Here is a 27,494-nt window from a genome sequence, read left to right as displayed (position 1 = left end):
TGCTGACAGATTCCCTTCAAATGATAGAAGCAGAGTGTTAACCTCCTCCTTTAGCAGGACCCCTCTTACTGAGCAGCACCGAGGTCTGCTGAATGATATATTTTCTATTTCATTAATAAATATATTGGTGGAGTTGACAGAACCATTGTTCTTTGAGCTGGCTTGTTTGTATAAAATACTTGATATTTCTTCCATATTAGTGTTCTAGAATTTTATAGAACACAGTGATGTGTTAATTGTGAACATCAAGGATATAGATGAAGAACTCTTAACACTATAGACGCAACCCTGGTGTGGACTGGATGGCTACTGATCCCTTCACTAGCAGCGGGTGAGAAAATACCTTCAAGTGCACTTCACCATTGGAGTAAAAAGCCGAAACAAACGCCTGTTCACATGTGCTTTAAAGACAGGAAGAATAGAGCAGGATGATCCTGCAGAACTTTACTGCTTGTCAAAATGAAGGAAACCATGATGATGCCCCAACAGATCTCATGATCAGTCAATGTCAGGCTTCGTTGGGATCTTTCCAGATGTTACACTGCATATGTGAACATAGCCCAAGGCCTCCTGCTAATGGCTGTATTATGTCTCCAGCGTAGCACAGCATGGGAAGAACACGTCCATAACACAGAAATCCAATGACTCTAGGGATGTGGATGGTGTCGCACAATTCCCATACACACAGTTCTGTGCTTCATGGTTTTGCTGCTTGATTTTATAATTTGAAGGGTTTTCAATTTTTAGTGCCAATTTATCTTCTTACTTCAATGCATGCATTTTTGGCTAAAAATAATTTTTTTTTTGTAATTGGGTTTCATTAAAAGTTTTGCCCCATTTGCCTTCTATAGTCTGTGTTACACGATCAATTGCTGGCTGCACAATGGTTTAAAGCAACAATCCGCCAGTGAGCTGGTTCTGATGGTCCAAAGGGAAAGTTTGTGACTCCTATCACTTTCTGAGCTCCTCCTTGCTGATTTATGACCACAGACCACATCAAAGTTGAACATTCAGAGAAACAAAGAGCCAGTAATAGCCAAATGGTGCAACATTTTTTAAATGAAACCAAATTGCAAAACTGATGATTTTAACTCAAAAGACATTCATTGAAAGGAAAAATAAAAATTGTCATGAGGTGGACAACCCCTGTAACCAAACCTGGGGTACACAATGTCGTCTGAGTGTCTTTGGCAGGTTTACTTTAATGCATTGACCACAACAACTGAATAAATTAATGACAAGTAAAACCTGATACAATGGGAAGCTATATACGCTACATATCTATTTCTAGCGTAATACCATGTAATTATTTTACATCTAGAAGGTTAAATATTAGTTAATGACAGACATTATGTCCGTGCATGTCCTGGGGTAAATGCTCTGCCAGAATCCACTGAGCTCCGCTTAGGAAGTATTTGCATAGTGTCAGCACAGAGTCAGGAGGCTCAGTGAAAGCACCAAGGGTTTTTTGTCACATCTGGCACGAAGGCAAAGTATTATTCAAGGCAGTTTGGACTCCTGCTTTCTGCAGGTCAAAAATACATTAGAAATGAGATTTTTTTGATATTATGAAATAGCATCGAGTCACAAGTGCTTGACAGATACAAAGGATGCCGAGTAATATTCTGCACTTAATGCTGAAGCAAGTAATCAGGGATAATAGGGCAGAATATCACTAATCTTATAAAGTATTATTATGATTGAATGCTGTTATAAATAAAGAATAAAACTGAGGAATTTCTCTGTGTAATTACAATAGAATAGATTTATTTTCCACACATTTCCCTCTATATGACTTTAAAGGAGTTGTCCCCTTTCAGAAATCTTTTGCCTGCCAGTAAAAAAAAAAACAACAAATAACTATACTTTACTTACCCTCCTTGGGTGCAGCGATATATCTCCGGTGATTTCTGCAGCCGAAGCATAATCATCGAAGACACAGCGCTGCAGCCAATCACTGAGCTCAGTGGCTTTGCCAATGTAAAAGGCGTGAGCTCAGAGCTACACCATTGTCAATGTGATGTCATCGTTGCAGCCAAACAATCCCGGGAGAATAAGTAAAGTGCTTTGTTTTTATTACCATGAACGGAGCCAGCAAGCAAACGGTTTTTTTAAAGAGGGCAACCCCTTTAAGTCAAATACGGTCTAAATTCACAATTTTGTCATATAAAATATGACTTGGGCTCTTTTAAAATTTTTGTACTATTGTCACATAGGTAGATTGGAAAGGAACCTTAAAGGGGTTTTACCATGAACAAAGTTAATTTTAAAGATGATTTTAATCAATACATCTTAAAATAATAATAATTTCCGCAACTGGATGCGTTTTAAAAAACAGTTCCTGTGCGGAGATAATGTTATAAATGTGCCCCTGCTGTGTACTGTGTAATGGCTGTGTCTGACCTTACAGGAACATGGTCTGATCATACCACATCTCCTGGGCAGGGGGGGAAGCAAAAGAGTATACAGACAGTACAGCAGGGGATCACAGCCGATTCGGTTTTTAAAAAATGTTTTGCCTCAAACAATTATTTGTGATCCCCTGCTGTCCTCTCTATATACTCTTTTGCTTCCTCCCCTGCCCAGGAGATGTGGTATGATCAGACCATGTTCCTGCACAGACACAGCCATTACACAGTACAGAGCAGGGGCACATTTATAAGATTATCTCAGCACAGGAACATTTTTTTTTTAAAACACATCCAAATGTGGAAGTTATTACTATTCCAAGATCTATTAATTAAAACAAACTTTGTTTGTTCGGAAACCCCTTTAAAGCTTCTCTAACATGTACAGCCCAGACCTGGTGAAATTGTGTCTGTCTGAAACCTAAAGTTCAGATTGAATATTAGAGATGAGCAAAAAGATTTGTACTTCCATTTTCCAGCGCCAACTTTCGTACTCTGACTGTCAGAAGACTCCTGGGCGCCTCTTACGATTATTAGGTCCCTGCATCATCATTCCAAACTGGACTCTGGAAGACGGTAGTGCGAATCTCTCTTCATTACATTAAAGTGAATGTCCGCTCCTAAACATCATTGTGTGTTTTTCATCCAAACATGTTCAAGTTTATGTGCAGATTAATTTCTTAATTTCTCTATATAAAGGCTGCAGCTCCGTTTTATCAATAGAACGTTCTAAATTCACCAGAAAGGGAATAAACTAAAGGACTCCAATAAACATTAGATAAAAGTCGTCTGAACCTGCTGATTTCAGCAGGACGGAGCAATCATCTGCTGATCATGGAGACCCATCCGACTCTCCAACAGATTATGTTGGTGAAGACAAGGATTGGGTAACTTGGAAGTCAACACCCAATCCTTCTGTTTTCAGGGCAAAAAAGAAAAGTTTGGCAGCAGCTTTCTCCCATCTCCCCATTGAAAATACATAATAGCTCAGCCAAGTCCAGCTCTCATGTGTGCGGTTAATAATGGTACCATGACTCTGGGCTGAGCTTTGCAGTCATTACAGTAGGACACATGTAGGCTGCGGTCACTGTCTGGCTGCAGTGGTCACATTCTGACTTTTTTTTTAAACAAAGACCGGGGGATCGACAGAGCATCTTCACTGGATTGGTGAAGGAAAAGATTTGGTTCTACAGCACGGGCTACTGATTTTTTTTTCACACTAGTTAATCCTTTAACATGTTGGCAAACTGCACCCACCACTAGAGGACGATAAGGAGGTAACTGGTGCACTTATGCATGAAATCCCCCATCATTCTCTAGGTGGCGCTGCAGGAAACCAGCAAATTATTATTTAATTCTTTACCTATGCGAGAGATTTGGAGCTTGACTCTGATCTCTCCTTCAAATCTCATATCCAAGCCCTTTCCACTTCCTGCCGACTCCAGCTCAAAAATATCTCCCGGATCCGCACATTCCTCAACTACAAATCTGCAAAAACCCTAGTACACGCCCTAATCATCTCCCACCTCGACTACGGCAACCTCCTGCTCTGTGGCCTCCCTTCTACCACTCACACACCCCTCCAATCTATCCTAAACTCTGCTGCCCGACTAAACCACTTGTCCCCCCGCTATTCCCCGGCCTCTCCTCTCTGTAAATCCCTTCACTGGCTCCCCATCGCCCAGAGACTCAAGTTCAAAACTCTAACCTTGGCATATAAAGCCATCCACAACCGGTCTCCTCCATATATCTGTGACCTAGTCTTCTTCTCTACTCCCCTCTTATCTTCTCTTCCCACAATCGCATACAAGATTTCTCCACTGCATCCCACCTACTCTGGAACTCTCTACCCCAACATATAAGACTCTCGCCTACCGTGGAAACCTTCAAAAGGAACCTGAAGACCCACCTCTTCCGACAAGTCTACAACCTGCAGTAACCCTCGCTCCACCATACCGCTGCACAACCAGCTCTACCCTCACCTACTGTATCCTCACCCATCCCTTGTAGATTGTGAGCCCTCGCGGGCAGGGTCCTCTCTCCTCCTGGACCAGTCGCTGACTCGCTTTTGTTCAAATTATTGTACTTGTTGTTTGCTATGTATATACCTTTTAAACATGAAAAAGAGCCATGGAATTAATGGCGCTATAATAATAAATAATAATTATAAATAATTTGGAGCTCTGTATCAGAAAAAAACCCTCCGGCAGCAATAGAGATATATTAAGAAAATGATCAGTGCATTATTCTGGATCTAAAAATGACAATGATGATAACAAGCGAAGATTCACTTTAACATTATACGAATGATTGACAGTGAAGGATATAGCATAGAATTGGATAGGATAGTGGCAGGACAATGTAAGATGTTGCTTAGATATTGACCTCCTGTATTGTAGAGACTGGTATGAAAGGTTTCTGGTTGATCCATTCATCTTAATAAAATGCTTTAATGACTTATATAAAATGATTTAAGTTTCTTTAAGAAAGGTTAAAAAGAACAATTATTACAAAGACCCTTAAATTTATCACAAATGTACACAAATATAGTGGCACGTGTAGGATGCAGTCACCCTGCCCGTCACTTCACACCTGCAGGTTCGAGCACATAGAAAACACTCTGGAATAGAAAATCACCCAACTACTCCTCGTTCACACAAATGTGCTGTAGGTAAAAAACGTCATTCACCCTGTGCATACAAAATGGAATTATAAAATCTGATCTTGGCAAGGGTGTCCACATTGTAGCCCCAGTATTGCACCAGTGGTGTGCTATGCATATGAAGAAGATGGCCTGCAGTGGTGTCACAATTTAGGACGGTGTCCCCCTCCTGAGGGATGTCCCATATGCTCAGGTTGGCTTTCTGAATGGCACGGCAGGGGTTGTATTTGGATACAGAATCATCAGCCCTTGGTGTAATAGTGCTGTAGACCACGCTGTAGTCTGTATGCAGGTAGTGGGGTCATTCCTGAAGGTTACATGGCAGCACAAGTCTTTGGGGAAGAATCCTCAGCATTCGCCTTTTTTCTGATACTCTCTGCGGATAATAAATAAATGGATCAGATGAGTTTTTACGGGAAATGACAGCTATTTTAATAGCAGGTCTGATTTATTGCTACTACTATTGCGACTGCTGCAAAGTCGTATCCTTGTGTATCTTATACACGAGAAAGCAGAATTCAATAATGGATAGACACAATGTGGCCTCCTCACCTATGAGAAGTATTGTATGAGACCTGGAAGCAGAGAGAAAATGATCAGAGTAGGATGATCCCCATGTGTTACAAAAAGCCCCGATGAAAAGATGGCCCCAGCGATCAATGTCAATCTGTCACATTAGGGAATGAATGTGCACGCGACGTCTGTTTCAGGCAGGACAACCTGATGAGCTTTTTCAAGAGGAAGACCCCTCAAGAAACGCAGGTATTTTGTTCTTGTAGCATCTTTTTTTTTTAGTCATTCCTGTGCACTTTTTGGAAGTTTTTGACCACGGGCAGTATTTTTTTTAGCTTTTCGCCAGTAATTCTGTGGCATTTTTTTTTTAAAAAACTCCGTTCAATAATGAACAAAACGGCTCGTGTTTTTTTCAAGCAAAAACACTGACAAAACACCATTGTGGCTTCTGAGCCTTCCCACTGACTTGCAATGTAAAGTACAGAGCGCGTTCGGAGCAGAGGACGCCTGAAAGACGACTCGCTCACTCCTTTTAACTGTTTGACATCTTTGGAAACCTAATGTGGCTAAAAGATGCTCAAAAGACTGAAAATAAGCACAGGAAGGGATTTTTCTGCAGGTTTCGAATCAGAACCAATTGGATACCCAACACGCCCTAGTCCTCTGCAGCGCCACCTTAGATGAAACTAAGCATTACACAGTTCCAATGGGCTGTCTATATACCGCATGGACATGTTGGGTCTTCTAGGGTAAGAGACATTCTACATAGCGAACATGCAATCTGTCTACTAAATTAAGGACTTAAATGGGGACCCTGCTATATTATCTCTTCATTTCTTAATAGAAAAATTGAGAGTGGGTACCCTAGAGCAGACCGTTGAGATTGAAGCATCCATGACAGATTCATTTTGCAACTAAGCAGAAATGATCCCACTGATCTCTAGTGGATCTAAAGCTGTCAGTGAGTGGAAACATTCATCTTTAGGCTACGGTCACACGTTCAGTATTTATAAGCCAAAACCAGGTGAGGAACAATCAGAGAAAAAGTATAATAGAAACAAGTCACCACTTCTGTATTTATCACCCACTCCTGGTTTTGGCTTACAAATACTGATACAAAATACTGACCAGATACTGAACGTGTAATCATAGCCTTAGAGACTGACAACATATCCTGGTCTTGTACGGACAGCATGCAATTGTTTTGAATACAGTAAGAAATTGAAACAAAGTATATTAGAAAGTAGCATACATTTTCAATGTACCATGACCACATTTTATATCATGAGCCTCTCATTCTACTAAAGCAGCCAGCACCTCTACTTCAGTAATAGCCACAGTCCATCTCTGGCCACTTCGTGCCAAAAGAAATATCGTTACTACTTGTACCAGGTCTGGAAATATATGGCATGATGGCCTAGTTAGACGATAAACGGGGAATGAGAGTAAAAATGCTTGTTCCTATCAGCCCGTCTAAAGAGCAAACATCATCCTGTACAAACTGGACACGTGCTGCCGATAACATGATATTCTAAGCGCACAGAATGATCGTATTAATGATTGTTCTGTGCATGTAGAATTGTGGTCCGCAGGCAAAAACGGGCCATGAGACGTCCGCCAATCGTCTTACAGTGTAAGATTTTATGGTGTAAACCCGGCATAAGGATCTCTAACTTTACTGCGTGAGATAAAATGTGCCTTGGTCCTATGTAGAAAAGAAAGGATCACTTAGCATCAAATGTAAAAATGATAATATTTACCTGCTAGATCTCTTCTCCCAATGCCAACAAGTCCTTCATACAATCCCTTCACTGGGTTATCGCCAGCCATCACTACTCCATGCAACCAGATCAGCAGCATCCGGTGTCCATGGTCCTTGTAGCTTTTGGTCCCTAGGACAGAGAGATCACGTACGATCGGTGTCACAGGATGATTGATGTCATGTTACACATGACAATTCATGTATACAGGATCGAGTATGTGTGACTTTTAGTGACTCTTTGACTGCGAGGAGCTGATCTGCAGCACCCGGCAGCAGCCACTACACAATGAATTGAGTGCAGCTGCTTTTAACGTTTACATTGGGCTGTCAACAGAGCTAAAGACAGCTCATCTGTGGAGGTGCCGCGTATTTGTACCGGCACAGATCATGTCATGTATTGAAAACTTATGAGGATAGGACATCAATATCATTTGCCAAGTGAATCTCATTACTTTTAATCTTAATTTAAGGATACTTTAAATAGTAGTGTGTATTGGCATTTTCTAAGTAGCAGGGATTGTACCTGTCCACTGCTGGTCTATTGCCCGGATGTGAGCATCTGTGAATTTCCAGTACTGGGCCAGCTTCTTCCACTCATTGGGCTTTAGGTATTTGGTTGCAAGTCTCCAGATAACAGAGCGGATATGCTGAGTCTCAAGACGGTGGTCCTGCCTAAGGGTCAAGTGTCTGGCCACCCAGGAGTCTGAATCACTGTTCAAATTGTCCTGTCATTAGAGAGAACACATGCAGAGAGATCAAGCTGCTGCCTACAAGATATAAGGGAATATAGTCTGCTCTGACACTATGATACGGACATGGCACATATTCCTTGCGTACCTTCTCCCATTTGTAAAATCGATCTGCCTTGATAATCATGTCTGCCAAGTTGATGTGATTCCCTCGTGCAGCCACATCAAGGGAGGTCTTTCCTTGCTGGAAAGAGAAACACAATTGTTATATGGTGGCAACTATTTAAAGTCCACCTTCACGTAAAACTAAGGATCAGCATTGTACCTTGTCTTGTAACTTCAGATTCACTCCAGCAATGAGGATCATCTCTGCCATCTCCTGCCGCCCATGTTCTGCCGCTATATGGAGAGGAGTTTGCAGCCTCTGGAGAGACATAAAACATTTTCTAGACAGCAATAATATAATTGTTCTAGCCACCAGAAATAATGTGGACATGGATCAATTTCAGACGAATTCCTATGAGGTATTAGTATGGGTGTAGCACATATGGACAAGTCATATCAGGGTTTGCAAAATGTTTAAAGGGGTTGTCCAGTGCAGATAGAAGTTACTGATCACCCCATATGTTGGATAGGTGATCAATAGGAGATCGGTGAGTATATCTGACCCCAACCAATCAGCAGAAAACAGCTCCTATTAAAAACAATACAAGCTGTTCTGCAGTAGCTGGCAGCGGCTGCTACACACTGAATAGAGCTGTTTGGTAGCTCCGCTCAATGTGTTTACATCCAGTGGACACCAGAGGCATTTTCAGCTGAATAGTGGGAAAAAAAAGCTTATACTTGCCTCCAGCACTAACACTGTTCCAGTGATGTCGGCGCTAGATCTCGAAGTGTTCGTGTGACACTGGCTATAGCACTCACGTGTCATAACAATCAGTGGCCGCTGCCTTTACTATTAGTATTTCGTCAGAGAAGATGTCCACTATGACAAAATACTGATGAGCAGTAGCCAATTGCGACCCCTGATTGATTGCAGTGCTTATGTCACACAAGCACTGCGAGACCTCGCACCGACATCGCTGGAACAGTACTGAAGTGGAAAGGGCGTATTAGCTTTTCTTATTTTACTCTGGGTTCTCGGACATTTAAGAAGGTGTTGTCCAAGCAGTGGACACAACCTATAAAGGAGCAGGCAGATCATTTACATAATGACCTCCTGCCTCTACACAGACCACCCTATCTCTTTGAGTTGAACATTTACCAGCATTTGTATCATGGAGTGTGGCAGTATACAGTATATCTGCAGGTAGACATATGAACAAATAGCATTTATGAACTTTTATTGCCAATTTTTGAGGTGTTGCAGGTCTCGCACTATCCTTTGTTTGGACTTTTAGCCACAGTTTTATGCATTATTATTTCACAAAGCATTACATTTTGATGAAAAGACACAGGTAGGCGTTATGTGTGAGTGCAGGATGGTGATTTCACAATGTGCTAGATGTCTACTTGGGTATAGGAGTACAATTACATTTTTTTCCCCTTATTTAATGACAAAATGAATATAATTTCATTACATAGAATAAAAGCACAGCATAAATAACTTCTGAGTCTCTTACATGATCTGTAATGTCCAGGTCGCACTCGCAGTCAATGAAAAGCTTTACCATGGAGGGAAAGTTCTGTAGGACGGATACATGAAGCGCGGTTGACTTTTGCTAGAATAAGAAAATCAGCTATTGGTGGATAAAACTGTGAAAACGGATTTAATCTTTGCATTCTGATATACGACCTAGTGGCCCATCTAATTGTAGTAGCTCTCTGCAACGATAACGTCATACATTGTGTTGTGACAATCCCCTTAAAATCGTCTTTTTATACCATCAAGTTGCCAAAGTGATAATGATTAAGGTGCAAAGACAACATGACACGTCTCAGGAGCTTACATTGTTCACTGCATTCATGTTAATTCCTGCGTCAATGAGCATCCTGGCTATGTCTTCAAGTCCGTGGAAAGCAGCATAATGAAGAGCGTTCATTCCCTTCTGTCACCCAATAAGGAAGGATTGTATTAATCTCATTTATAAAAGGTAACGCAAAAAACTCTTCTGAGAATAAGAAGGATGGCGATTATACAGGTTAAACAGAAAAAGTCACAAGTGAGAGATTAGTCTATAGGATAAGAGCAGAGTGGACAGAATATGTAGATTGTGAGCCCCAATGGGGGCAGTGATGATATTGTCTGTAAGGCGCTGTGGAATTAATGGCGCTATATAAGTGAGTAAAATAAATAAAACTCCAGCAATTTATCATTCCTGAATTCATAGATCTGCAAGGCCTAGCTGTGGTCTATTCTGGTGCCCTGAAAAATACAGTATACAGGAAAATTTGCATGCAATGTATTAACATGCACATTTACACTGGCATTTTACATTCAAAAACTACCCACAGTTAGGGCATGCTTCTGATAGAAATATCTGTAATTTAAAGGGGTATTCCCATCTCCAAAATCCTATCCCAATATGTAGTAGATGTAATAATAATAATATTTAAAAATACCTCCAATTAGAAATGTATAGTTCTCCTGATAACTTATGTCGCTTACCCCATGTGCAGGGCATTGCAGTAGCTTAAGTATCCATGGTTAAGACCACTCATATAGTGACAGTTAGTTGTTAGTGGTTGTAACCATAGATATCTAAGCAACTGCAATGCCCTGCACATGGGGTAAGAGACATAACTTATCAGAAGAACTATACATTTCTAATTTAAGGCATTTGCTAATATTATTATTACTACACCTACCACACATTGGGATAGGATCTTGGAGATGGGAATACCCCTTTAATTGTACTTGCCGATTTTCAACTCCTGAACCTAACATTTTTAAATAATTATTTGTTTTGAACATATTAAATCAAAAAACCCACTATCATATTTTGCAGCCACAACTGTCTATCAGTTTGCTACTTTCTGCAATTGGCTTACATTATATTTAATGACATAACTATTTTCACCTACAGGGTCGCTCTAGTTTGACAAGGCACATTTGAACCAGACATAATTTATAAGGCTGTGTTCACATGAAGCGGCTGTAATGTTGGCAGGAAAAAAGTGTTTCCCTGGAAAATTAAGTGATTGTGTACAGATCATTTAAGAGTGGTGCTGCGGTGCATTACGGACGTAGTACAGCTGCAGATTATTAGTGCAGCCTATAGCAATTATTCATTATTAAGAGTTCGGCACAAAAATTTAGCCTAGTGAATGCTGTGATGTTTTTCCACACGGACTGAAGATGCAATCATCTGAACAAGGCCTTATTAGAAAAGAACAGACTTCCAGAGTTTGAAACAAAACCCTCATTTATTAAACACTAAATCTATTTGGAAGAGCCTTCTTGTGCATTATATCCCTGAAGGAAAGCTTCACCTCTGTTTGCATATTGACGTCACATCCAGCTTCCAAGAGAATTCTGACACAGTCAAAGTGCCCCCCTTCTATAGCGAGGTGTAAGGCGGTCAGTCCTTCCTGTTCATCAATACAAAACGTCAGATTATGAAGCTTGGATTGACCCGTCATAACTCATAGGAACGCTAGAATAAGGCACGCAACGCATGTAAAAGGATAGAAATCTCACAGCAGGAAGCCACTACTGGGACTGTGCAATCTGGAGCACCATTGTGCATCTCTGTATCCATACACTTATGCATTCCTCTTGGTATCATGTAAGGGTGCTTTCACACTGCGTTCTCCGCCACGTTCAGTGGTCCCGTCAGGGCTTACGTCAGAATCCCCTGAAAAATGGGATTCGGGTGTATGCGCCGACCAGGCCATTGACTACAATGGTGCAGATGGAGTCACAGTCTGCTCTGCCGTGCATCATTTTTGGGCGTATACATCTAATGGAGGCTGACACCCAGATGCAGTTTATGTCTTGGTCTCCGCCTTCAGTAGGCATATACGCCCGAAAATGATGCACGGCAAAGCACACAGTGACTCCATCTGCACCATTATAGTCAATGGCCCCATCGGTGCATACACCCGAATCCCGTTTTGTGGGGGGGGGAGGGGGAGTTCTGACATAAACCCTGATGGACCACTGAACGTGGTGGAGAACGTAGTGTGAAAGCCCCCTTAGAGTTCTGACTTGTGTATGCTCCACATGGGCATGTCTGAAGGACAGCCAACATAGACTACAGTGAAATAAACTTCTCTAATAGGGTATAGTCCCCCTCGCCAAAAGTTTCTGCAACGGGTCCATTCATTAATAGGGTTTGCAGGTACAACACCAATCACATGAACAAAACAGATTTTTAATTGCAGAAATTCCTAGTGCATGTGAGGCTGCCTTTAAGCTATGTTCACATGTTGCATTTTTGCAGTATTTTTTTATGCAAATTAAAAGCTGCGTTTTACACTACCAGCAAAAGCTATGAGATTTCAGAAATCTCCTGCACAAACATTGGGTTTTTCCTGACTCAATTGGAAAATTGCTGAGTTTTTGAAAACTGCAGCATGTCACTTTCAGCATTTTTGCAACGTTTTTTCACCCAATAGAAAGCAATGATTAGGTGCAAAAAAAGCAGCAAAAAGTCAGATATCAGGTTTTGCTGCAGAAAACTACAACAGGCACTAAACTGTCAGCAAGAAAAACGCAGCAAAACCTGCTTTTTTAAGCAGCTTCTTTACTGCCAAGAGAGCAGGTTTCGCCTGCAAAAAAAAATGCAGCAAAAACGCAAAACGTGAATATAGTCTTAGACTTTATATGGAGATGTTATAGAGGTATGTACCATGCTTTTTTTAATGGGAGCACTAACGGCCTATAAAACTCTACTTCTGAAGAGCTCTCCCCACCTACCTGGTTTTTCTCATCGAGCTCCACTCCAATTTCAACTATTTTCTGTAAAACCTCCATATGGCCGCTCTTTGCTGCCAAGTGCAGGGCTGTGTGGTCCTCCTGCAATACAGAAATGTTACCGAGGGAGATCTAATGTGAATTCTGTCACTTACAATGTGAAAGGCCACATCCGGATTACGGCCGCAGGTCCCAAACCTGCAGTTATTGTATTTATAGAGTCCCATGGTGATCCAAGCTGAGTTCTGGAGAACCATTACAGTCCAGTTATCATGGTTTGCCACATTAAATGTGGAGGTCACTAAATAGGTCTGCAATATGTTACAGCTATGGAGGCATCAGAATACAGCCATCACCGAGACGTTATTATTGTAGTGACAGTGGAAGCCGAAGTAGTGTTAGGGCCGCGCACACACCAGTCTCACACGTAAGGCCAAGAGCAAACTGTCTGTGCACATTACATGCAGGAGAAAGAGGACAGGAACTCTAGTGCCACCTATTGGAAGTAGCAATTTAATATCGGGGCTTTAAAGGGAACCTGTCAAAAACTTTAACCACCCTTCAAACCGTTACTATGACTGTGTAGCCCTTTAAAAGAGAACCCTGTCGATCCATTTATGCATTTTCCAGTTTTGTTTCGAACTTAACTCTGGACATGTATTGGGGTGTGACGATGCACTTACAGCTCCTTAGCATTGGCTATATTCCCAAACTAGCACCACCCTACCTTGGCTAATTGACAGGTCAGCTGTCAGTGTACCGGAGAAGGCTAAGGAGCGGTAAGTGCACTGTCACTCCCCAATGCCCCTCCAGACTGAACCTCAAAACCCAATATCTCTCTGCTGGAGCAGTGCTTTGGGGCCCATAAAGGTATCGACTAGGCTAACTTTGAAAGAGCTACATAATCATATTAATATGTAAAACTAGGAGAACATGGAGTTTAACTGGTATAACGAAACTGTTTTATTGAGTTAAATACACATACATAAAATGTAAGATTGATCATATGGATAAAGAAGACACAAACACAAAATGCAAAGAGTCACAGCTGAACAGCAGTCTATCCCTGTTCCATTGGTAATGCAGAGCAAAGTGCCCAATATGCCACAGGAGAGATGATAAAAGTATCAGGTAATAACAAATGGCAGTGTATAAAGTGAGAGCGGGCAGAGGGCCTTAACCAGGGATATAGGCAGGAGCTGGGCAGTTCATGGTGGTGGAAAGAGGGCAACCTCGACGCGCGTTTCGCAGTGTAGATCGCTTTCTCAAGAGGCATATTAATAGTTTGGGAAGTGGGGGGTGTAAAGGTTTCTGACAGGTTCCCTTTAAAGACCTTTACCACATGACTTAGGATAAGAAGCTAAACCAGGAGCTCCATTTGCAGACACAGTGCAAAGCAGGAGAACTGGTTTTGCTGTGTGAGGGATACATTACCCTTTAGACCACCTATTACAGGCCTCTCACCCACCAAACCAGTATTCCTGCTTTGCATTGATGAGGGGCAAAAACTCCAAAACACATGTATGCAAATGGACTTTCTGGTTTGGCTACTTCCAATAGGTGGCACTAGAGTTCCTGTTCTCATTCTCTCTGAAGAGGTGATTTGCAAAGTTAAAATTCCCAGAGTAGCATTGCATGGCCTATAAGACTCCTTATAACGCTCTATACAAGAAATATTACCCCTTACACCCCTGTGCACATAACAGAACGTACACACTGGAAAAAGGTCCAGTCTACACATTCTAACATTAAAACAAACTACTAATATCAAAAGGAAAAAAAGATATATTTTTGCTAATAATGAATATTTTAATCTCAATATATTTAAAGTACCTATGTTGTGGAAGCAAATCAGGGAGAACTAGGAGATGTATCAGTGTTGTAAATCATGGCCATTAATGAGGTAGAGGTAAAGGTCTGGCACAATTGCAGCACTCCACCCCTGATAAAGCAAGACTCCATTTCCTTTGAAGTTCATACTTTCTCCCTGGATTTCTACCCGTAAAAAGAAATGCCTAGTTACACGCATAAATGAGTCCGGACTTCCTTGTAAGAAACAACATATTGTGTAGACAAAAAACTGGTACTGAGGAGAAAAGGCAGTACAAAAATAATGTGCTCCCTGGATAAATAAAATGATATAGATTTTATTAGAGAACAGGAATATATGAGGAAAACACAGAACTCCCACATACAGGTAAAAACATTTAAAGGGAATCTGTCACAAGTTGGTTGCTAGCTCATCTGAGAGCAGCATGATTTAGAGACAGAGACCCTGACTCCGTTGATGTATCACTTACTGGGCTGGTTGTTGTAGCTTTGATAAAATCACTGCTTTCTCTGCTGCAAATCCAGCAGTTCTCTGAATGCTGAGCTCTGTATAACTCTGCACACACCACTGATTGGCTGCTTTCTGTGTACACTGTGCATAGGCAGAAAGCTGCCAATCAGACCTCATGAATATGGAGGACTACATAGCAACAGGTTTACTAGTCCTCTAATGATAATCTAGAAGAAAAACAATGATTTTATCAAAACTACAGCCATCACCCCAGTAAGTGACACATTGCTGGAATCCAGGTCTCGGTCCCCACTTTATGGTGCTCTCAGATTATGTGACTAAGACTTGGTGACAGATTTCCTTTAAGACTGCACATTATCCATTCAATCACATATAGGTGATGTGAGTGGATACTTGAGTGGAACCATGGTCTTAAAGCCCCCCCAGTAACATAGAAGACCATGGCTTCCACTATTCATCCACTAACCAGACCCCCCCATATGCCGGTTTTACGAGACTGTTACATATGTAGGATATCATTTATTATATTTCTATCCAGGATCATCTCATAAGCCCCTGGTGTATTACAAATGTCACCTTCTCTTTATATTCTAGGTTTGCTCTCATTTCTTAGGCCACATTCACACATTCAGCATTTGGTCAGTATTTTACCTCTGTATTGGTAAACCAAAACCAGGAGTGGGTGATAAATACAGAAGTGGTGACGTGTTTCTATTATACTTTTCCTCTGATTGTTCCACTCCTGGTTTTGGATTACAAATACTGATGTAAAATACTGACCAAATACTGAACGTGTGAACTGTTGCCTGAGAGACTGTTGCATTTTCAGTACATTATAGTGGGTTACCCCATATTACTAGGGGGCTTTGAGGTCATAGTTCCAGCTGATCATCTATATGTGACTGAGGGGATTTTGTGTGGTTTTAATTTATTTTTTTTATCTGTATGTGGGACTTTGCTTTGTCACCTGTATATATTCCTGTAATAAAATCGATATCACTGTATTTATTGGGTCCGTCACCATTTTTTGTGCTGTTTTTTTTCTTTCTTCATACTGCAATCTTTGCAGCGAATAATTTGTACTGAAGATCTTTTTTTACTGCATTATGATGAAAGCAAATACTATTTTCATAATGAAAAAAATCATTAGAATCTGGATAAAGCTGTCTGATTTGATTGCTTGGATTCCTACATCAGGGATACCTTGTCCTTTAGGCTATGCTGACAGCCAGACCCTATGAGGAATTCCACCACCTCCATCTTCCCATGTTCAGCCGCCAGGTGAAACGCCGTCCTCCCCAGCTAGAAGAGAAGGAGAAGTGTCGGTAATAATATATTGTACAGAGGAGAGACAGATTGCTTTGGCTTGGACAATGGTATTAAAGAGCAGCATGCTCCAAGTATGGCAATTTATTCTTCAAAAAGCTTACAAATGTTAAGAAAATATATATATAACATAACCCAAAATGTAGGTAAAGTAGTGTGTGTAATTGAGCCCATCTAAGCCTTGATTTACTGCTCCGTGCCCTGCAGTGGCGCCATACCCTGGCAAGTGGCGTGCCGCAGGTAATATGGACCTGTTGGCTCTGTGTGCAGCTAGATAAGTCATGCTTACTAACTGTTGACATTTCACATATATTTGATCCAGTATACTCAGGGGCTCCAAGTCAGAGAACTGGACCTATGGAGACAATCCTTTCACATGGAGTGTAAACTCGCCTACAGTCTCTATCTGGCTCGTTCACACATCCGATTTTATTGTGCGAGTGCTACCCGTGATAGCACACGTTCAATTTAGACATGTCCGATTTTGATCTGAGCGTCGGATCAAAAATCTTCAATGCAAGTCTATGGGTCAGTGAAAAAAAATTGGACTGCACTTTGATGACATCAGAGTGCAGTCCAATTTTCACAAACTGTCAGAAAGGAGAAGGAGATTTTTTTTTCTCCACGTACGAGAAAAACTGATGACATTTGGACCTCACTCTGATCAAAGTCTGATCGAAATAATCAGTCCGTGTTTCTCATACGTGGAAAATAGTCACGTCTGAATGAGCCCTTAGAAGACAATGCTTCTGCTGAAGCCACTTCTCCTTCTGGCTTACAATGGTTTTATGGAGTAAATACTCAGTGATCTCCAGGCCTGCTACTAAAGGCCCCGTCACACTTAGTGACGCTGCAACGATCCCGACAACGATACGACTTGTCAGGGATCGTTGCTGCGTCGCTATGTGGTCGCTGGTGAGCTGTCAAACAAGCAGGCTCACCAACGATCAGGGGAGCAGCGACATTGTGGAAAGAATCTTTCCACGATGTCCTGCTCCTGGTTACCAGCCTGCTGAAGCAGGAGCAGGCTGGTAACCATCGGGTTACTAGGGGCACACGCGCACCTAGTAACCCGTTGTTTATCATGGTTAGCACTCTGCTACGGTGAGAGGGAGGTTACCGCTCACTTTAGCAGGCTCGTAACCATGATAAACAGCGGGTTACTAGGTGCGCGTGTGCCCCTAGTAACCCGATGTTTATCATGGTTACCAGCCTGATCGCTGGTCCCGCTGGTCACACACAGCGATGTGTCCTGACCAGCGGGAGGGCAACGACCAAAAAAAGGTCCAGGACATTCTGCAGTGATCAGCGACCTCACAACAGGGGCCTGATCGCTGCAAAGTGTCACACATAGCGACATCGCTGGTGAGGTCACTGTTGCGTCACCAAAAAAGTGACACAGCAGCGATCTCGCTATGTGAGACGGGGGCTTAACACTGGATTTAGATAATTGCATGATAATTAGGGCAGGCGCGTTCCTAGTAACACTTGTTCCCGTCCATCACATATTTTAAACAGGCCGGCAATCACCTTGATGAATAGGTTAGAGTCTAACCCTTAGACTCATTGGGTGCCATGATTTTTAGCCGGCTTCAAAAACATTGTTCTCGGCAGCACTATCATCTGTGTGCAGAATTCTGGTTGGCCTGTCTACGCAAGCTATTAAATGACCACCGAACGGCATGTATAAACCAGCAGAAATAATAAGTAGTCACAAGTATACAAGCTCCAACAAGACATGCTGTATGTGTAGAGCACATCATTAACCCCTTAACGACAAGGCCTGTTTGATTCACAGCCAAGTTAACGACTGAGTAATTTTTCATCCGTGTATCCAAAGTACCAAAACTTTTTTATTTTTACTTTCTATTGATATATAGCTGTATGAGGAATTGTGTAATATATATTATATACATATATTTTTTTTGTGTGGGAGATGGGCTCCTGATACTTTATTGATTTTTTTCGGTCCCACTAGGGGACTTGATTCAGCGGTCATTTGATCACTTACACGATCCACAAAATAGTGCACACGAGCAATATATATACATAGTATACTGGAGCATCCAAAGAAATTCTCACCTCAAAACATTGCTTTACTGCTTCTTGGCTTCCTGAGGGCCACATAGTGGAATATCTAGTTTTCCAAAGCAGTACAGCCTGTTAGTTTGGTAAACAGCCTATTAGGCCATGAGTCTGACATGGGCCAGTAGGCAGATACAGATTACAGACTTGGGGCTGATTATTAGATCTCTGGCTGCCATGGTAACCCATTGGCAACCTGCAATTGTGTCGCAGGGAGCCAATGGCCAAACAAACAGAGGGAGTTTACTCCTTCTGTCAAAAACTTTAAATGCTGGGGTAACTATTGAACAGAGTATTTTAAAAAAGGGATAAATTGCAGGCATCAGCGGAAACTCTGGTGCCAGCAGTGGCTCTGTTTTACAGTTGGGCTTCAGCTGCAATCTCATGACTAATGTGCACAGTACTCACAGGATCGTCATAACCATCATGGTGCAGGAAATAGCACCCAACTCATGATGGATATATCTCTCATAGGATGTTATGGTATTAAAGGGGCAATCTATAAAAACATCAAAGACACTACTGCCTTCATGGTCATTTATTTTTATTTTGATTGCTACTGCTTGCAAACCCCAAATCAGATGCATGTCACTTAATCTTGACATGAAGATCAATCTATACACTAAATATTAAGATTTCGTAAACCAATTTCCCAATACAAACTGCATATGATACTGAATAGTTCACTTAGACCTGATAAACATGCTGTATTTACTGTGAAACTCCATGTCAGAATGGCAGTTTACTCATCGTCTGCTCATCTTGCCTGATTGACAGCTCCTCGGTGTCCGGCCTGCTGCTGTGATCTCACACTGCTCAGTACAGCTGCATCTGTCAGTCTGGCTGGTGGGTGGTGATCATATAATATCTGGATTATACATCCATTTTGCCATGAATTTTCAAAGTAAATACATAAGATCCAATAAATCCCTTTAATAATGTTTACATTTTTTATTGTGAAATTCGGTGATCCACTTTAAGAAAAGTAAAGGAAGAATACGAACAACTAAATTTCTTGTTACATGTGACCTTCGTTTCCCAGAGCCCACAAGTTCTACTATTCTACACATCGGTACAAGGTTTGCCAACAGATCAGCAGCCTGCCCTTTATCAGCATTAATGCTGTTGTCCACCCCAGAATATATTTTTTTCTCACAAACTATCCAGAATGCTGAAATATAACAAAATGGAGTATACAAACCCTAATGATCCCGCAACTACCCCACACACAGGTCCACCTGCCGATCTCCATTATTCCTGTTTTGGTCATGTGTCCTTCCAAAGCGAACCGAAAAATCTGGTGTCTGCACAGCCAGGTCAGGACTGATGGACACTTGATGGCTGCAGCCAATCATTGGCCGATGTTGTAACCAAACAAAAAGTAGGAACTGGTAAGAAGAGTATTCTTGATTTTATTATGTTCTGATATGTCATTGTATGATTTATATATGCTGTATTGTGTAACACTTCTAAAAAAGGAGTGGACGATCCCTTTGACCAGCGGTGTGAAAATTACATACCTAAATTAAGATAATCTGAACATTCCTATAATGTTAAATCTTCTAAGCCAAACCCAACTTTTGTTATATTTTCAGCATTATCCCTCATGGTTAAACTAGCATATTTTACCATTAGATACTTTTAGATAAAACTTCATAGTTGTCAGGGAACATCCAGGGGATCTTACAGAAATCCCACCATTGCCACCAAGTTGCCAGGAACCAGCACTCCACTGCCTATAATCGTCAGGACAATTACGCAATTGACTGACGATTAATGGCCAAAGCCGCGGCTGCTTTCTCTATTAGGCCAGTTATGGTGCGCTTCCCAGTGAAAGTACAGCATATATACATTCGATACTTTGGTACGGTCACCGTTAAGCTAAACAATAACCCAAGAAAAACTAGCTGCCACAACCAATCGTTTATACATAAAGATATACATAGAGATATAAAACATCTCGCTCATAACTATAGGACCTACACCAGTTACAAAAACCCTAATATTAACTGGAATCCGGATCCAAAGAGTCTGCTTGTAGTTCTTTGAACATAGGATGCCTTATATACCCAGGAGAAAAAAAGTGTCACCTCCTGGCCTCTTGTACAGACTTTGTGTCTGCTCTCCATCGGATAACCCACTTCAATTACCTGTCCACTGGAGGGGGTCGTAACTGAACAAGGGTCATGTGAAATGTTTAGAGTGCTAGCTCTTTTTTCCTTTACAATTATGATGAAGCCAAGCTTCAATCCTCAATATGAGGGTGACACATCCCCTTTCAAGAGATGGCTTTATAGATTGATCCCATTTTACCATTACATCTATGACAATAATAGATAATTCTACCTTGTACAGCCGAATACAGATAGGAAAGTGTCCATGTAGCTAAGGCTATGTGCCCACGATGCAGAAATGCTCCGGATTTTTTCCAGAGCGCTTCTGCATCTCCCTGGCAGAAAAAAATGCATATGGATTGTACATGCATTTTTCCTGCCAGGGACATGCGGATGTGAAGCGTTCTTCATTTGCATTTCCGCATGCGGGTTGACAAGCGCTTTCCAAGCGATTTTAGCATCACTTGGAAAGTGCTTCACAACTTGGTCACACTATATAAATCCATGCAAACAGCATGTATAGTGTGACCGAAAGAATGGTAAAAAATAAATATATACTTACCTTCTGATGACCCTCGGAGTCTTTATTCCATCCACCCTGGCTTGCCGGCAGCTCGCGGTGCACTACACTGAAGGACCTGCGGTCACATGGCTAAATGATGTCAGCGCAGGTCCTTCAGTCCACCGCGATCTGCCGGCAAGCGAAGACAAGCACACCGGGGGCCATCAGAAGGTAAATATAACATTTATTTTATTCTTTTTTCTACAGGTTCTATGGCACCCGAGTCTGGAGGAGAGTCTCCTTTCCTCCAGACCCGGGTACCATCCGCACATTGAAAAGCATGGATTCCGCATGTGCAGATGTAGTGTTGCGGAATCCAAGTGTTCCAATGCAAGTCAATGGAGGCGAAAATGCAGCGCTTCCGCAAAATAATTGGTAGTGCTGCGTTTTTTTCGGTAATGATAACCCGCAGCGGAAATTTCCGCAGCATGTGCACAGCACATGCGGATTATCATTGGGGAACATGGCAGGCCTTCCACCATGCGTTTTTTTAAGCGTTTTTGCCGCTGCAGAAATGCTTAAAAAACGCATCGTGGGCACACAGCCTAACAGAAAAGTTATTTTTGCATCCTTACAAATTTTCAAATCCTAGAGATACATGGTATAGTCGTCGCTTATAGTGCATGAGGCACTGTTATTTCAAATGACGAAAACAAGGGAGAAATGTAACGGACATTATGCAGGAAAGACCCCCATAAACGTTAGCTAGCTCTCGACTGAACGATGGTTTGTTTGGCAGCAATCTGCCCGGCTCTTATATAGCCATTGCTCTGCCGAGATATCCTGTGTTCTCTAGGAGAGAGACGCTGCTAGACATCTCTGGCAGCGGCTTATCTCAGGGAGAACAAAAGGAGCGTCAGTCCAAAATCAGACATGCATGATCCACTACTTGGACAACCCCTTCTCAATTCGCATATCTGCCCCCAGTAAAATAATAACACTTATATAAGGCAGGGAGAGCGAAGTGGCTGTTCATTAGCCACAGGAATCACGATCCCCGAGAGAGCAGACACCACTGGAACAGTGCCGGCACCACAGGTGAGTATAAAGGAAGAGTCAGACGCTGTATAACTCAGACAGGGATCGCAGCGCAACGCTCGGACCGGCCGTAGGCTCTCCCTAAAACAGAATGTTCCTGGATGGCAGTCGTTTAACGCTGTGCATCAGGCGGAGTGGACCCTCGAGGTGCAGTTACACAGGACGATTATCATGAACAAGTGTTCCCAGTTCCTCTCAGTGTCTACTTAGCGCTAACCAGTATAAATACATCAATCATTACTTACACCGCATTCCACAGGGAGGTTTACCATCACAGAAATGTACGCAGAGCTAGTAACTTTCACACTTTTGCCTACTTAGCTTTCATAGGCATTTACCCCTTCCTTGTACGGAGCAGTTTCTCTAAACTGAATTCCAGTGTTTATAAGGAAACACGGCAAACATTACATGAAAATGTTCAAAAAGTCACACGACATCTATAGAAGTCACAGGGGCACAGTCACCTCTCAAATCAAATTTTGAGACAGTGTTCTGGGAGAAAGCATCCATCTACAGTTCTTAGGACCCATATAACAACCTGAGCACTAACTGCATCATATAAAAGTGACATTAAAAAAACTATATGAGCTTTATGGATCAGCCTATACTCTTAATGGGATGTGAACCGGCTAAAGGCTTCATTCAGATGTCAGTGATTTTTCTCGTACTTTAAGACACAGACTGTTGTCCATGAATAATTTGGATCAGAGTTGCATCAGTGTTTGGTCAGGGTTACTTTTTACCATCAGTGATTTTTACTGTTGAAAAAAAATAAATAAAATGACAAGCTTCTCCTAATCAATACAATATTAATCATGGACTGCACACGGGTTATACACTGATGTCATCCGTGTGCTGCATGTGATTTCCAAAAACCCAGACATGTAAACAGTAATAGACCGTAATCGGTACAAGTTCTAGCCATGAAAACACAAATACAAAATGTATTTATAGGCAGCACGGTGGCTCAGTGGTTAGCACTGTATGGTGGCTCAGTGGTTAGCGCTGTATGGTGGCTCAGTGGTTAGCGCTGTATGGTGGCTCAGTGGTTAGCACTGTTGCTTTGCAGCCCTGGGGTCCTGGGTTCAAATCCCACCAAGGACATCTGCAAGGAGTTTGTATGTTCTCCCCATGTTTGTCTGGATTTCCTCCAGGTTCTCCAGTTTCCTCCCACTCGCCAATGACATAATGATAGAAAATGTATATTGTGAGCGCCAATGGAGACAGTGATGATGATGTCTGTGAAGTGCTATGGAATTAATACAAAATGTACGTGACTCGTGGATATCCGAACGAGGTCTAAGGCTATGTGCCCACAATGCAGAAATGCTCCGGATTTTTTCCTGAACGTTTCTGCATCTCCCTGGCAAAAAAAAAAAGCATGCGGATTGTACATGCGGATTGTACATGCGGATTCTACATGCGGTTTCCTGCCAGAGACATGCGGATGTGAAGCGTTCTTCACTTGCATTTCTGCATGCGGGTTGTCAAGCGCTTTCCAAGCGATTTTAGCAACTTGACAACTAGGTCACACTATATAAATCCATGCAGCTGGCATAGATTTATATAGTGTGACCGAAAGAATGGTAAAAAAGAAATATATACTTACCTTCTGATGGGCCCCGGAGACCTTGTCTCTGCTTGCCGGCACCTCGCGGTAGACTAAATGACCTGCCGACATCAGCGGTCGCGTGACCCGTCACATGACTAAATGACGTCAGCGCAGGTCCTTGAGTCCACCGCGAGCTGCTGGAAAGCCAAGACAAGCACACCGCGGGCCATCAGAAGGCCATATTTTTTCATTTTATTCTTTTTTTTTTTTTACAGGTTCTATGGTACCCGGGTCCGGTGGAGAGTCTCCTCTTCTCCAAACCCGGGTACCATCCGCACATTGAAACGCATGGAATCCGCATGTACAGATCCAGTGATGCGGATGTCATGCGTTCCAATGCAAGTCAATGGCGGCGAAAACGCAGCGCTTCCGCAAAATAATTGGTAGTGCTGCGTATTTTTCCACAATGATAATCCACAGCGGAAATTTCCGCAGCATGAGTATAACACATGCGGATTATCATTGGGGAACATGAGAGACCTTTTACCAAGCGTTTAAGCAGCGGAATTGCCGCTGCGGAAATGCTTAAAAAAAGCATAGTGAGCACACAGCCTAAAACTGGTCATGCACCTTGGGTGGCTGGCTGACAAATGTCATCCTGTCTCTCCCCCTTTCCCCCATATAAAAGAACGCTTGGCTTTAGGGAGCCTTCGTGTGTTTCCAATAGGAAGACATGGGCAAGGGCTTATCTCGTGATGAACAAAAGGATTCAGTGTTTCAAACTATTGGACCCTTATCTCACCATGGAGATTAGACTGTGGGCTAATCCAGTCGATATCGGTGGATATGTGCAGCTTTAATTATAAGTGTGGAGGCCATAACTGGCACATTACTTTACTATTCATGGCTTGCTACTTCTACTAATATGCTGCCTTCTTCACACACAATCCTTCCTTTACATTGCTTAATGAAGTCATCTCCTGAAATGCTCTGTGCTGCATAGAACATGTGCATTTGTCTCTTTTTAATAAAAAGAGACGAAATATAGGAATGCGCAGTGCTTCATACATTAAAAACGCTTTGTGATAGCCACCCCGCAATGAGACCTTGTATTTTCAGCACCATAGACTTGAAGTCCCCTGTTCTGGCAAGTGGTGTTAAACTTACATTTGTGATAACTGTTTTTTCATTGTAACGAATAAGTGGTAACTTGCTTACCCATTGAGGCAGTAGTATACATTTTTTACTACTGGATAACCCCAGCTTAATCACTTCAAGCCCCCATTTAAAATAAAAACAACCTATTCCGCTCATCTGCTGCAGCAGTCATGGGTCACATGACCTTGTTGTGTTACGTCAGGAATAGCAGAGCCGACACTGCAGGAACAGTGCTGCCGTGGAAGTATAGATTTTTTTTTTACTTGGGGCCCTGAAATGACAAAGCAGGCATTGTCTATTAATGGAAAACCCCTTTAACCACTTGAACTTCTTTCTATTGAATAACAAGTTGTGTGTTGTGAGATGTAATGTCAGGTGACGTGTCCCGTACAAGAGCATTGTAAATGGATATCTGTCTGTTCGCAGGCCGGGTGTGTTATACCGCACGCTCCTCGCAGCTCGCCTGTCAGTACCGGCTGATGCTTCTTCTCACAATACAAGAATTTGTGTTTTGAAAACAATCACATTCCCAATAAATTAGCTGTAGGTGCGACCCCACCGGCATAATGGCCTTTCACACCTTCACAACTGGTCTGTCCAGGTCCTAAACCGATAAAGACGTTATCAGCCTATAATGACAGCCACTATAAACACAACTCTGGCCAAGAATACTGTAATCATTCAGCAGTTTGGGACATTGAGCCATCAGTGGCCCCCAAACACATTAGACTAATGTCAGTTGAACCCGTTGATATCAGTGGGTTCGGACGACGGTCTAACATGTATGGGGAGGCCAGCCGGCTAATAGTCAGGAGAGATGTTGATCGCACATGTATGATTTTGGATTGCCGGTTGCATTGTTCCCTCCAAGATAAGCCACCGGCCTTCTTGTCAGTCGGCAGCTTTCTCATAGAGAAAACAGGAGCACATGGGAGCACTCGGCCGACTTTTATCCAATCAGTATGGCCAGTCTAATAGTCATCTCAACCTGCAGATTTCCACAGGAAACACATCTATTGTGTAGGGGACCCTTCAGACTCTCCCCTGAAAGAGGAAATAAGCTGCCACCAGTGGAGTCTGACAGTGGCCATCCCATAGAGAACACAGGAGCACTCAACTGAGAGTTCCTGAATATGGAGGAGCCAGAAGAGATGGCTGCGAGCTGAACGACTGTATGGTAGACACCTATCTAGTGTGTATGATCACCTGTGCTCTGCATAAGAAAGTGGCAGCATTTCCCAGGGCTCCTGAAATAGATTTTTAAAGAATTATATCCCAGGATCTATGGTTACAGGCATCATAACTGCTCCTCTGATGAGGTTATCGGATATGACACTAGTCAGCCATTGTCATCACTTAAGGCTTAAAAGTGTGTGATTAGAAGCAATGCAATAATCTGTAGATTAAGGAATTATGTAATCATGCTTAACATAAACACAACAATCCAGGATAGAAATCTAGGTCTCCAGACAGACCTCTGCACCACAGCAAACACTTCTTTCAAGTACGTCATAGATTAACTAACAAGTCAGGCTATAACACTTACCTTATCAGTCTTATCCAGCTTGATGTCCTCCAGATCCTCCATAATGAACTCCATCACTTTGATGTGACCTCTTTGGGCTGCGCATTGGAGCAAGTTTAGGCCATTCTGGAAATTCAAAACATACAATGAATAGTACAGTAGATGACAACGCGAACACATCATGTAGGGCAATGGAAGTTTAATGCTGGCCATAGCCATGACATCCGACGATTGTCAGCCAAATGTGTCGGCTGTAATCTGGAGTGTGGGAAACAATATCATGGAGGTTAAAAGATACAAAACATCTTTGTCTCCGTATAGTCTTACATCATCGCCTAAGAACACTTGTGTTTCTATCTCCTGTTCATGGCCATCCTAAAACAGCTTCGAATTGTTTTTCTATTTAGAAATTTACACACAAAAAAAATAGAAACTTCAACTGCGTGTAGAGGTATAACCTGTGATTGTAATCCTGACTGTGACGATAATGAGACTTCTGAAAAAAATCTTCTGTAAAGATCAGGGTGTATGTGTCTGAAAAAGCCCCAAGTTTTGTTTTTAATATACATAGTGGTATAAAAAAAATGCCAAAATTACTAAAAATGCATTTAAAACACAAAAACCTGATTTAAACAATAAGCCAATTTCTGATGATATCTTCCCTTTAAAATAGTACACCCATTCCACTTTCAAGAAGTTTTTGCAAATTAAAAGGAAAAGTTCCCATTTTACTAGTCAGAAACAATATGAAACACAGCAGGTATTATATAGCAGCCATACACTTGATAATGGCTCCATGGAGGAGCTGAAAGGTAGGATACATATCTCTGCAAGGCTTGGCTGAATACATCACAACTTTTTCTTAAATCACAACCTTTTCTTGATGTTTGGAGTGCTCCTTTCATCTCTATTTTATGCTTGGTTATTTCAGGATATGAGT

The 27,494-nt window shown here is 42.0% G+C and overlaps 1 protein-coding gene across 3 annotated transcripts in view; it reads right to left on the bottom strand.

Moving 5' to 3' along the window:
- Positions 1-877: 877 nt before the first annotated feature.
- The window catches only part of ANKDD1A (ankyrin repeat and death domain containing 1A), a 40,409-nt gene continuing 13,792 nt past the window's right edge, over positions 878-27,494 (bottom strand). For all 3 annotated transcript variants that reach the window (XM_073653395.1, XM_073653397.1, XM_073653396.1), the window contains 11 exons: positions 26,576-26,680; positions 16,398-16,496; positions 12,896-12,994; positions 11,467-11,565; positions 9,984-10,082; positions 9,657-9,755; positions 8,360-8,458; positions 8,183-8,278; positions 7,869-8,070; positions 7,344-7,475; positions 878-5,446 (listed from right to left, as the gene is read on the bottom strand). In XM_073653395.1, the coding sequence (XP_073509496.1) occupies positions 5,385-5,446; positions 7,344-7,475; positions 7,869-8,070; positions 8,183-8,278; positions 8,360-8,458; positions 9,657-9,755; positions 9,984-10,082; positions 11,467-11,565; positions 12,896-12,994; positions 16,398-16,496; positions 26,576-26,680 (1,191 nt within the window). In that variant the 3' untranslated portion in view covers positions 878-5,384. The remainder of the gene's footprint in view (positions 5,447-7,343; positions 7,476-7,868; positions 8,071-8,182; positions 8,279-8,359; positions 8,459-9,656; positions 9,756-9,983; positions 10,083-11,466; positions 11,566-12,895; positions 12,995-16,397; positions 16,497-26,575; positions 26,681-27,494) is intronic.

Source organism: Phyllobates terribilis, unplaced genomic scaffold (genome assembly GCF_046119375.1).
Source record: "Phyllobates terribilis strain yellow unplaced genomic scaffold, ASM4611937v1 Scaffold_11__3_contigs__length_659146591, whole genome shotgun sequence".
In the NCBI taxonomy this organism is placed as follows: domain Eukaryota; kingdom Metazoa; phylum Chordata; class Amphibia; order Anura; family Dendrobatidae; genus Phyllobates; species Phyllobates terribilis.
This window is presented reverse-complemented; position numbering and strand designations above follow the sequence as displayed.